Source organism: Aegilops tauschii, chromosome 5 (assembly GCF_002575655.3).
Source record: "Aegilops tauschii subsp. strangulata cultivar AL8/78 chromosome 5, Aet v6.0, whole genome shotgun sequence".
Lineage (NCBI taxonomy): Eukaryota > Viridiplantae > Streptophyta > Magnoliopsida > Poales > Poaceae > Aegilops > Aegilops tauschii.
In genome coordinates, this window is record NC_053039.3 from 240,243,684 (window position 1) to 240,255,334 (window position 11,651).

At 43.2% G+C, this 11,651-nt stretch overlaps 1 protein-coding gene across 1 annotated transcript; it reads left to right on the plus strand.

Moving 5' to 3' along the window:
- The first annotated feature begins 351 nt into the window (after positions 1–351).
- On the plus strand, positions 352–1,008 carry LOC109737705 (uncharacterized). Its single transcript, XM_020296834.1, has one exon. It carries the CDS (start codon positions 352–354, stop codon positions 1,006–1,008), a length of 657 nt encoding a protein of 218 aa, XP_020152423.1.
- Positions 1,009–11,651: the final 10,643 nt, after the last annotated feature.

Here is an 11,651-nt window from a genome sequence, read left to right on the forward strand (position 1 = left end):
CCCAAATATGGGGCGAATACGGGGGCGCCCGGGCACACCTGCCACGTCGGAACCGACCCCGTCCCAAATTGCACCAAATCCCCCTCCCCCGAGCTGCCAGATCCATTTGCTCTCTCCTCTCTTCTTCTCCTCCGCGTCGTCCGGCTCGCAGCTCTGCCGCCGCGCCCGCTCCGCAGCCATTCCCAGCCTCACCGCCGCCAGCTCTGGAAGAGTGCTCCCGTCCTCGCCGCAGGGGAAGTTGTCGCCGGCCCGGACGCCATCATGGTACGTCCGACAACTCTTCGGCTCCGCCTTGCGCTTGATGTGTTCGACACATTGACCGACCGGAATTATTTTGATTTTGTTAGGTAAATGATGGATTCGGATGCTTCATCGGACGAGGAGTGTGGACTGTCGGAGCTTGACCAAATGATTCAAGATGAGTTCTTCGATTCGTTGGATTCGGACGAAGAAGTGGACATGCTCATACTCATGAGCATGCAAGAGGAAATGGACCGGCAAATGGAGCATATTCACAACCTCAAGGGCTCAATCAAAGGGAGAAGAGTGGTCAACCGGGACAGGGTGTCTGAAGCAAAGCTACTGCACAAAGACTACTTTGCTCCCACACCTGCTTTCCCGGATGATCCATGGTTTCGTCGTTGTTTTCGCATGCGGAAACCATTGTTTTGGTGCATTGTGGAGGGAGTGGAGGCACACGACAAGTACTTCAAGCTGAGAAGGGATTGTTGCGGCCAACTCTCTTTCTCGGCCAAGCAGAAGTGCACAACTACTTTGAGGATGCTTGCACTTGGTACTGCTGCAGACGCCGTTGGTGATATGGTCGGGGTGGGGGAGAGCACGTGCCTCAAGACTACTGTCAAATTTGCTCGCGCTGTGGTTGAGGTGTTTGGACCGGAGTATCTGAGAGAACCAAATGCGCGGGACACGGAGAAGTTGTTGGCTATTGGAGAGGCAATGGGGTTTTCAAGAATACTCGGATCAATTGATCGCATGCATTGGCAATGAAAAAACGGCCCCAAAGGTCTGCGGGGAATGTATCAAGGTCACACGAGAGAGGCCACCATCATACTAGAAGCGGTGGCATCACATGACTTATGGATTTGGCATGCTTTCTTTGGAATGTCCGGTTCTCACAACGACATCAACGTGCTTCAACGATCTCCTGTGTTCAGGAGGCTTTGCAATGGGGAATCATCGTCATGCAACTACACCGTCAACTGCCGGGACTACAACATGGGGTACTATCTTGTTGATAGTATCTATCCTCAGTGGGCGGCGTTTGTGAAGACCATATCCGACCCGCTTGGCAATAAACAGAGCCACTTTGCAATAATGCAGGAAGCGGCTAGGAAGGACGTGGAGAGGGTATTTGGTGTGCTTCAAGCTCGTTGGGGAATTGTGCGGAGCGCTTCAATGATGTGGGAATCGGAAACTTTGTGGCAACTGATGACATGTTGTGTTATTCTGCACAATATGATTGTCGAGGATGAGGGTGATGGTGTAGCCCAAACCCATGATTTCGAAGCACCCGGAGAACAAGTTGAAATCCCGGAAGATCAAGATGCGGCTCAGCTTATGAACTTTCTGCGGATGCATCAGAATCTTCGAAACCACAAGTACATATATTGTATAAACTCATGCATTGCCTCCTTGATTTCCCGTAGGTACTCAATGATCTTGTGGAGCACATGTGGATCTACAATGGCAACCAAGGAGGCATTTGACACTTCAAATAAATTTTATGTAAACGCTATGTATGTTTGATACCAACAATTGCTATTTACGTGCGACATTACGTTGCATGATCGACGTGCATGTATTGCATGTATTTGAGAGTCCGGATTTAAGATATATGGATGAACGAAATGAAATATGAGGGCCCGTTCGAATGCACCCGCGGACGTACTTGACGCGTCCGCGGATGTTTGAGAGCCCTGATTTGCCAAGTCAGGCTATAAATGCTCTTATAAAAAAAAGAAAATGTGATTTACATTTTCGGTTATCCCACGCAAAGGGCATGGACCGTCCCCGGTTCATGCCGTTTCTGCACTTCCACACCAGATGGCAGCCTGTCCCGCACAAGTTGCTACAGAATATTTTTTCAGTTTAGTACATATATATAACGTTTCATTTTGAAAAAATAGAATATACCACCGGGAATACTGCCATAAAATTAACCGCCGAAAAAAAATCGAGTGGTTCGTTCCAGCGAGCCGTCTCGGGATGCTGAGTTTTTGATCCGTTGTCTACAGCAGGCGACGGAGCATGCGTGATGCGACCGGCTGGTACGCACTGGCACTGGCGTCTTCTCGAGCGAGTCACATGCCTGGGTTGGTTGGTTGGGCTAATTGATGCCGCTGTCCACGCAGATATGAATAAAACCACCCTGCGTTCGGAGCAGAGCAGGCGTGCTTGTCCTGGAAAGGCCAGCATTCCGATGCGCCTCGACCGGAACTGACCTCCTTCTGTACGGATATTTAGTGCTCGACCGCGCGCGGCCAAGCTCATCGTACCACCTATACGTGCTCCTATATGCAGAAAGCAAGCTAGTGCGAGTACCACATTGATTCAACTGTGCGGACTGCGGACGACCCCTGCTGACCTCATTGCTTGAGTTGGAATGTACTCACTCGGTTTCTTTTTTTTTACTTCTCGCAGTATTAGATTTGTCGAACACAAAATTTGTAAAGTTTAACCAAGTTTATCTTAGAAAATACCAACATCAAATAAAAAATAAAATAAATATAATATAAAAATTTATTCCCTGATAGATCTACTGATGATGATGTTGTAATGTGAATGTTAATAAAGTTTTTTATATAAACTTGATCAAACTTTACGCGCAAAAAAAAAAGAAACTTGATCAAACTTTGAAGAATTTGACTTCAGAAAAATCTAATACACCTGAATAACACCCCCCCCCCCTCTTCAAAGTGTTCGTTGTGTATACCGTCAAAGTGTCAATTGATGTTTTTCTTATGGTTCAATTCACTCACAACCCCCTTATCTTAAACAGTAAAAGATCCACAGAGCATCTACTCCCTCTGTTCATTTTTACTCTGCGTATAGATTTGTGTGAAGTCAAACTGTATAAAGTTTGACCAAATTTATATTGATAAATATCAATAGTTACAACACCAAATATATATAATATGAAAATATATTCCGTAATGAATCTAATTATATTGATTTTGTATTGTGATTGTTGATATTTTTTCTATAAGTTTGATGAAATTAGAGATATTTTGATGTAAATTTAGAAATAATTTTTTCTATAAGTTTGGGTAGTACGAGAGGATGTGCACTACGTTCGTGGCTCTGCCAAGTCTTGGCGAGCGAAGTAAATTCTAGTTTTTTAACCGGACCTTTAACAAACTTAGGGGTGTAAACACTTAGAATTAAAGCAGGCATGGGTTCGAGAACTTGATTCTTATAACCATATATTTGTGACGATGTGGTGCCTTCAAAGTTTCTCTGTCCCACAAATGAAGCTCGCGATGAACTGATGTCGTGCGATCTGCAAGGGGAGCCGAACCGACTGTCCTCTCCCATGCCGCTATAACAACATCTATGACGTTCCGTCTTTTCAACCACGGAGCCTCAAAACGTTTTGTGTGCTCCTTTGCATAGAGCATCTCATTAGCCTCCCCATCCGTGTCAAGAACTATCGGTAATGAGGACATCAATACCATTGTTACACCCACGGCCTCTACTGCTATACATACTGGACCAATTACTAGAGCTCGCGCACGTCAATTAAATTACTAGAGCTCGCGCACGCCAATTAAATTACTAGAGCTCGCGCACGCCAATGTTTATGAGAATATGATGCTGCCTAAATTGGATACATTTGTCTTGCTTACAAATGAAGGGCCTGGCTTGGACAAGAAGGATGAACATTGGAGCAAGATCAAGCATGGAGATGATGGCATGCGCAAGGGGAACAAGAACGGAGTTACAAGTGATGATTTCAGGACTTTGAAGCCACCATAATGAGTGCATGAAGGCTTGGACGAAATATACAAGATGCCACTTCATAAATTTCGTCCACAGGCTATTATAGGTGCTACGTCACCTTATTATTGGGCCAGCCCCATGTAAATTCGAAATACTTTAGTATAGGCTGTTTTTAGAGTCCGTATGTGTGGGGGGAAAGTTAGGGTTGGTTTCGGACCCCTCCTCCAAGGGGTCACGAACTCCCCCCCCCTTCCTCCATATATACAACCCTTAGGGACTCGTTTAGACTTTGGGTTTTGTTTAGATTAAAAGTTCACCATAGCTACAACTTCGCGTACTTCATTTGTGTTCAACGACCAGACCAAGACGTCACAGAACCCCACCTTGATCAATAAAGTTTTCATCTTATATTTGCAATATCCAGATTGCAATCACAATTTCTTGATTGTTTCTCGTTTGATTGCAGCAAATAGACCCTCGTGGTCAGATTGATTGTGCTTCGGCGTGGTCAATAACCTCTCGGGGTTGGTTTAGCGATTGCTAAGGTGCGACGTCCTCGCACATTCGTAATCGGATTGTCAAAGTCTACTCCTCCGAAACGATAATCACCTTCTCATCGAAAGATGGGACACCTTTGCCTCTATCAAGTGGTATCAGATATCTAGGTTGTTCGATGAGATTTTCCAGTTTTTCATAGTTTAGATCGTATATGTTCTTCATACCTACAGTCCACGAAAAAGCCACAAAAAAAATAGGGTAGTTCATCATATCCGAACCAAGCTGAGCCTTTTAAACAATCTTTTCAGTATTTTTCTTTGTTGAATTTGCGGTTGCATCATCGTGTCGAGTTGCTGGTCTTAGCATCTAGTCCCTTAGAGTTTCGAGTTCTGTTCACCGGTTATCACGCCGTCGCCGCACCATCATTATCACCGCTGCCATATACCACCATCGTCACCACCGCTGCTATATATCACCATCGTCGTCACCGCTGCGATAGACCACCATCCTCGTCACCGCCGCCACATACCACCATCAAAATCACTGTTGCCATATACCACATATTCGCCGCCATCACGCTAATCCGAGTCCACCTCCATCACAAATTCGCCACCAGTCCGTGTTCCACCGCCCTACATATATCTGCCACCAGTCCGAGTTCCACTAGATTCATCTCTGCCACCAGTGCTAGTCCGAGTCCCGAATTTGTTTCTTTGTTTTTGATTTCCCGATCACGCCATACTTCGAGTCGTGACCAAGTCAGACTCCCCAACTTCCGTACTGCCCGTAGAAGAAAAATAGTTCCAAACTAAAAAAAACTAAGTCTGGAAAATTCTGGCTAGGCAGTTTTTAGACCATTTGTAGACTTTTTGAAATTTTTTATTACGGAGCAAAAAAGAGGCAAAAAAAGTGAAATAAAGAGATTTAGAGTGTGCTCCTCCCTTGTTTACGTGCATCGCCGTGGTTTTGTTAGTATTCTATAGCGTCTCTAGCATGGTCTAGCCTAGGACCAGCACAGTACCGTCGTTAAGCATTTATTCAACTTTGCATCTCTGAATTGATTATTGCTTACATTTTTGCTACCATATCATAAGCCTTCCCAGCTCCACATACATCTACATCATGTGTTTGACACCACCTGACAATCGCTCTGTCCAAGCTTTGTGAGTTTTGACTACAACGGTTGTCAATCGCCACCTGCTGCTGGGTAAGAACTGGTAAGAATTTGAGATTTGCTTGACAGATTTGTGACACCCCATGATACGTCTCCGTCGTATCTATAATTTTTGATTGTTTCATACCAATATTATACAACTTTCACATATTTTTGGCACCTTGTTATATAATTTATTGGACTAACCTATTGATCCAGTGCCCAGTGCTAGTTCCTGTTTTTTGCATGTTTTTTGTATCGTAGAAAATCCATTTCGAACGAAGTCCAAATGCAATAAAATTTCACGGAGAATTATTTTGGAATGTATGTGATTTTTGGGAGTTGGAATCACCGCAAACGGAGGCCCACACAGCCCACAAGACACCAAGGCGCGCCAGAGGCCCCTGGCGCAAGGTGGTGGGTTGTGCCCTCCTCGAACGTCAGTTGGAGCTCTACTTCGGGCGCAAGGAAGCTTATATCCAAACAAATCATGTTAAAATCTCAGCACAATCGGAGTTACGGATCTCCCGCAATATAAGAAACGGTTTTCGGCCACATCGGGGGAACGCGAAAAAGAAGAGAACAGAGAGGGAGATCCAATATCGGAGGGGCTCCCGCCCCTCCGCCGCCATGGAGACCATGGACTAGAGGGGGAACTCTCCTCCCATCTAGGGGGAGGCCAAGGAAGAAGAATAAGGAGGGGGGGGCTCTCTCCCCCTCGCTCCTGGTGGCGCCAGAGTGCCGTCGGGGCAACGATCGGGACGGCGATCTACATCAACAATCTTGCTATCGTCAACACCAACTCTCTCCCCCTCTATGCAGCGGTGTAACACCCCTTCTCCCCCCTGTAATCTCTACTTAAACATGGTGCTCAACTCCATATATTATTTACCAATGATAATTGGCTATCCTATGATGTTTGAGTAGATCCGTTTTGTCATGTGGGTTAATCGTGATCTTGGTTGGTATGATTGTATATTTTATTTATGGTATTGTCCTACGGTTCCCTCCGTTCACGCGTAAACGTGAGGGGCCCCCGCTGTAGGGTGTTGTAGTATGTTCATGGTTCGCTTATGGTGGGTTGCGAGAGTGACAGAAGCTTAAACCCGAGTTAGTGGGGTATGACGTATGGGAGTAAAGAGGACTTGATACTTAATGCTATGGTTGAGTTTCATGACCTTAATGATCTTTAGTAGTTGAGGATGCTTGCTAGAGTTCCAATCATAAGTGCATATGGTCCAAGTAGAGAAAGTATGTTAGCTCATGCCTCTCCCTCATATACAAGAATGATTACTGGTACTTGTTATCGATTGCCTAGGGACAAATGACTTTCTTGTTGACAAAAGCTCTCTACTAAAACTAACTTAGTTGTGTCTTTATCGAAACAGCCCCTTGATTTTATTTACGTGCTCTTTATTATCTTGCAAACCTATCCTATCACACCTACAAAGTACTTCTAGTTTCATACTTGTTTTCGGCAAAGCAAACGTCAAGTGTGCGTAGAGTTGTATCGGTGGTCGGTAGAACCTGAGGGAATATTTGTTCTACCTTTAGCTCCTCATTGGGTTCGACACTCTTATTTATCAAAAAAGGCTACAAACGATCCCCTATATTTATGGGTTATCAAGACCTTTTTCTGGCTGTTTCCGGGGAGTTATAGCATGGGGTGAATATTCTCGTGTGTGCTTGTTTGCTTTATCACCAAGTAGTTTTTATTTCCTGTTCTAAGTTGTTCTCTATCTTTAGTTATGGATATGGAACAAGAAACACCAAAAAAATTAGTTGTACCTGCTACTCATGGAGATGGGGAACCTCCTGAAACCCTTGGTGCTTGTTATGTGAAGATATTATGCACTACTTTGATAATCCTGAGAAAACCCCATTCAACTATATAATGGGAGTAACGTTGGATCAACGTGAATACTTTAGGGATTATCGCTTGACTCATAAAGGGAAATTGTTATGGGATCAAATTTATATGTTGCGTTGGTATGCTCGGGATCTATGCTTGAGACATGATTATACTTTTTGCTCTAGAATGAATGCTCCACATCTTCCCTTTTCATGCAAATTTAATGATAATGAAACCTTAGCTTCTTATGCTAATGGTATATGATTACTATGATGTGGAACGAATAGAAGAATTTGTTGCTTTTAAGGGTGCACATGAAATTGAATCTTTGTTTGAAATTTTTGAAGATTTTGATGATTCAGTTTATAGACTTGAAAATCTTGCTATCCTTAAATATTTCTATGATAATTATAAATACAATTATGATATTGATGTATTTATTGAGAACAACTCCGCTGTCCAAGAAGAGACTAATATTTTGCAGGAGTCTATGGAAGAAGAAATTGATGAAACTGCGAGCTCATTGGATGACAAGGATGATGAGGAGAGCAAAGAACAAACGGAGGAAGAGCGGATTAGCTACCCGTGCCCACCTTGTAATGAGAGTAACTTCTAGTTTCACACCTATCCTATCTTGCAAACCCCTAGATTTTATTCACGTGCTCTTTATTATCTTGCAAACCTATCCTATCACACCTACAAAGTACTTCTAGTTTCATACTTGCCTTCGGTAAAGCAAATGTCAAGTGTGCGTAGAGTTGTATCGGTGGTCGATAGAACTTAAGGGAATATTTGTTCTACCTTTAGCTCCTCATTGGGTTCGACACTCTTATTTAACGAAAAAGGCTACAAACGATCCCCTATACTTGTGTGTTATCACCCCACCACCACCACTTTCTAGTAGTCTGTAGGATCATATTCTTGTGTGTTTCTATTGTCTCTAACCTTGGCATGATCACAAACCGATGAGATTGACTGGGAGAATGATAACCCACAAGTATAGGGGATCGCAACAGTTTTCGAGGGTAGAGTATTCAACCCAAATTTATTGATTTGACACAAGGGGAGCCAAAGAATATTCTCAAGTATTAGCAGTTGAGTTGTCAATTCAACCACACCTGGATAACTTAGTATCTGCAGCAAAGTATTTAGTAGCAAAGTAATATGGACGTAACAGTAACGATAGCAAAAGTAATATTTTTGGATTTTGTAGTGATTGTAACAGTAGCAACAGAAAAGTAAATAAGCGGAGAATAATATGTGAAAAGCTCGTAGGCATTGGATCGGTGATGGAGAATTATGCCGGATGCGGTTCATCATGTAACAGTCATAACATAGGGTGACACAGAACTAGCTCCAATTCATCAATGTAATGTAGGCATGTATTCCGAATATAGTCCTACGTGCTTATGGAAAAGAACTTGCATGACATCTTTTGTCCTACCCTCCCGTGGCAGCGGGGTCCTAGTGGAAACTAAGGGATATTAAGGCCTCCTTTTAATAGAGTACCGGACCAAAGCATTAACACATAGTGAATACATGAACTCCTCAAACTATGGTCATCACCGGGAGTGGTCCCGATTATTGTCACTTCGGGGTTGCCAGATCATAACACATAGTAGGTGACTATAGACTTGCAACATAGGATCAAGAACTCACATATATTCATGAAAACATAATAGGTTCAGATTTGAAATCATGGAAACCGGGCCCTAGTGACAAGCATTAAGCATAGCAAAGTCATAGCAACATCAATCTCAGAACATAGTGGATACTAGGGATCAAACCCTAACAAAACTAACTCGATTACATGATAGATCTCATCCAACCCATCACCGTCCAGCAAGCCTACGATGGAATTACTCACGCACGGCGCTGAGCATCATGAAATTGGTGATGGAGGATGGTTGATGATGATGACGGCGACGAATCCCCCTCTTCGGAGCCCCGAACGGACTCCAGATCAGCCCTCCCGAGAGGTTTTAGGGCTTGGCGGCGACTCCGTATCGTAAAACGCGATGAATCCTTCTCTCTGATTTTGTTCTCCCCGAACACGAATATATGGAGTTGGAGTTGAGGTCGGTGGAGCGTCAAGGGGCCCACGAGGCAGGGGGTGCGCCCAGGGGGCAGGCGCGCCCCCACCCTCGTGGACAGGGTGTGGGCCCCCTGACGTGGATTTTTCTTCCAGTATTTTTAATATTTTCCAAAAAGATGTTCCGTGGAGTTTCAGGTCATTCCGAGAACTTTTGTTTCTACACATAAATAACACCATGGAAAGTCTGCTGAAAACAGCGTCAGTCCGGGTTAGTTCCATTCTAATCATGCAAGTTAGAGTCCAAAACAAGGGCAAAAGTGTTTGGAAAAGTAGATATGACGGAGACGTATCAACTCCCCCAAGCTTAAACATTTGCTTGTCCTCAAGCAATTCAGTTGATAAACTGAAAGTGATAAAGAAAAACTTTTACAAACTCTGTTTGCTCTTGTTGTTGTAAATATGTAAAGCCAGCATTCAAGTTTTCAGCAAACATTATGACTAACTACATTCACAATAACTCTTAGGTCTCATGGTTACTCATATCAATGGCATAATCAACTAGCGAGCAATAATAATAAATCTCGGATGACAACACTTTCTCAAAACAATCATAATATGATATAATAAGATGGTATCTCGCTAGCCCTTTCTGGGACCGCAAAACATAAATGCAGAGCACCTTTAAAGATCAAGGACTGACTAGACATTGTAATTCATGGTAAAAGAGATCCAGTCATAGTCATACCCAATATAAATTAATAGTAATGGATGCAAATGACAGCAGTGCTCTCAAGCTGGTGCTTCTTAATAAGAGGGTGATGACTCAACATAATAGTAAATAGATAGGTCCTTCGCAGAGGGAAGCAGGGATTTGTAGAGGTGCCAGAGCTCGGTTTTGAAATAGAGATAAATAATATTTTGAGCGGCATACTTTCATTGTCAACATAACAACCAAGAGATGGCGATATCTTCCATGCTACACACATTATAGGCGGTTCCCAAACATAATGGTAAAGTTTATACTCCCCCTCCACCAACAAGCATCAATCCATGGCTTGCTTGAAACAACGAGTGCCTCCAACTAGCAACAGTCTCAGGGGGAGTTTTTTGCAATTATTTTGATTTAGTTTGCACAAAGCATGGGACTGGGCATCCCGGAGACCAGCCATTTTCTCGTGAATGAGGAGCGGAGTCCACTCCTCTTGAGAATAACCCGCCTAGCATGGAAGATACGGACAACCCTAGTTGATACATGAGCTATTCGAGCATACAAAACAGAATTTCATTTGAAGGTTTAGAGTTTGGCACATACAAATTTACTTGGAACGGCAGGTAGATACCGCATATAGGAAGGTATAGTGGACTCATATGGAATAACTTTGGGGTTTAAGGGATTGGATGCACAAGCAGTATTCCCGCTTAGTACAAGTGAAGGCTAGCAAAAGACTAGGAAGCGATCAACTAGAGAGCGACAACAGTCATGAACATGCATTAAAATTAATGAACATTGAGTACAAGCATGAGTAGGATATAATCCACCATGAACATAAATATCGTGAAGGCTATGTTAATTTGTTTCAACTACATGTGTGAAGATGTGCCAAGTCGAGTCACTTAATTCATTCAAAGGAGGATACCACCCGACTATACCACATCACAACCATTTTAATAGCATGTTGGCACGCAAGGTAAACCATTATAACTCATAGCTAATCAAGCATGGCATAAGCAGCTATGATCTCTAATTGTCATTGCAAACATGTTTATTCATAATAGGCTGAACCAGGAACGATGAACTAATCATATTTACAAAAACAAGAGAGGTCGAGTTCATACCAGCTTCTCTCATCTCAGTCAGTCCATCATATATCGTCATAATTGCCTTTCACTTGCACGACCAAACGATGTGAATAATAATAAGAGTGCACGTGCATTGGACTAAGCTGGAACCTGCGAGCATTCAATAAACAGGAGAAGATAAGGCAATATGGGCTCTTCATTAAATCAACAATAATGCATATAAGAGCCACTTCAACAATTTAATTATGGTCTTCTCCTATCGACCCCCAAAGAAAAGAAAAGAAATAAAACTATTTACACGGGAAAGCTCCCAACAAGCAAAAGAAGAACGGGAAATCTTTTTCGGTTTTCTT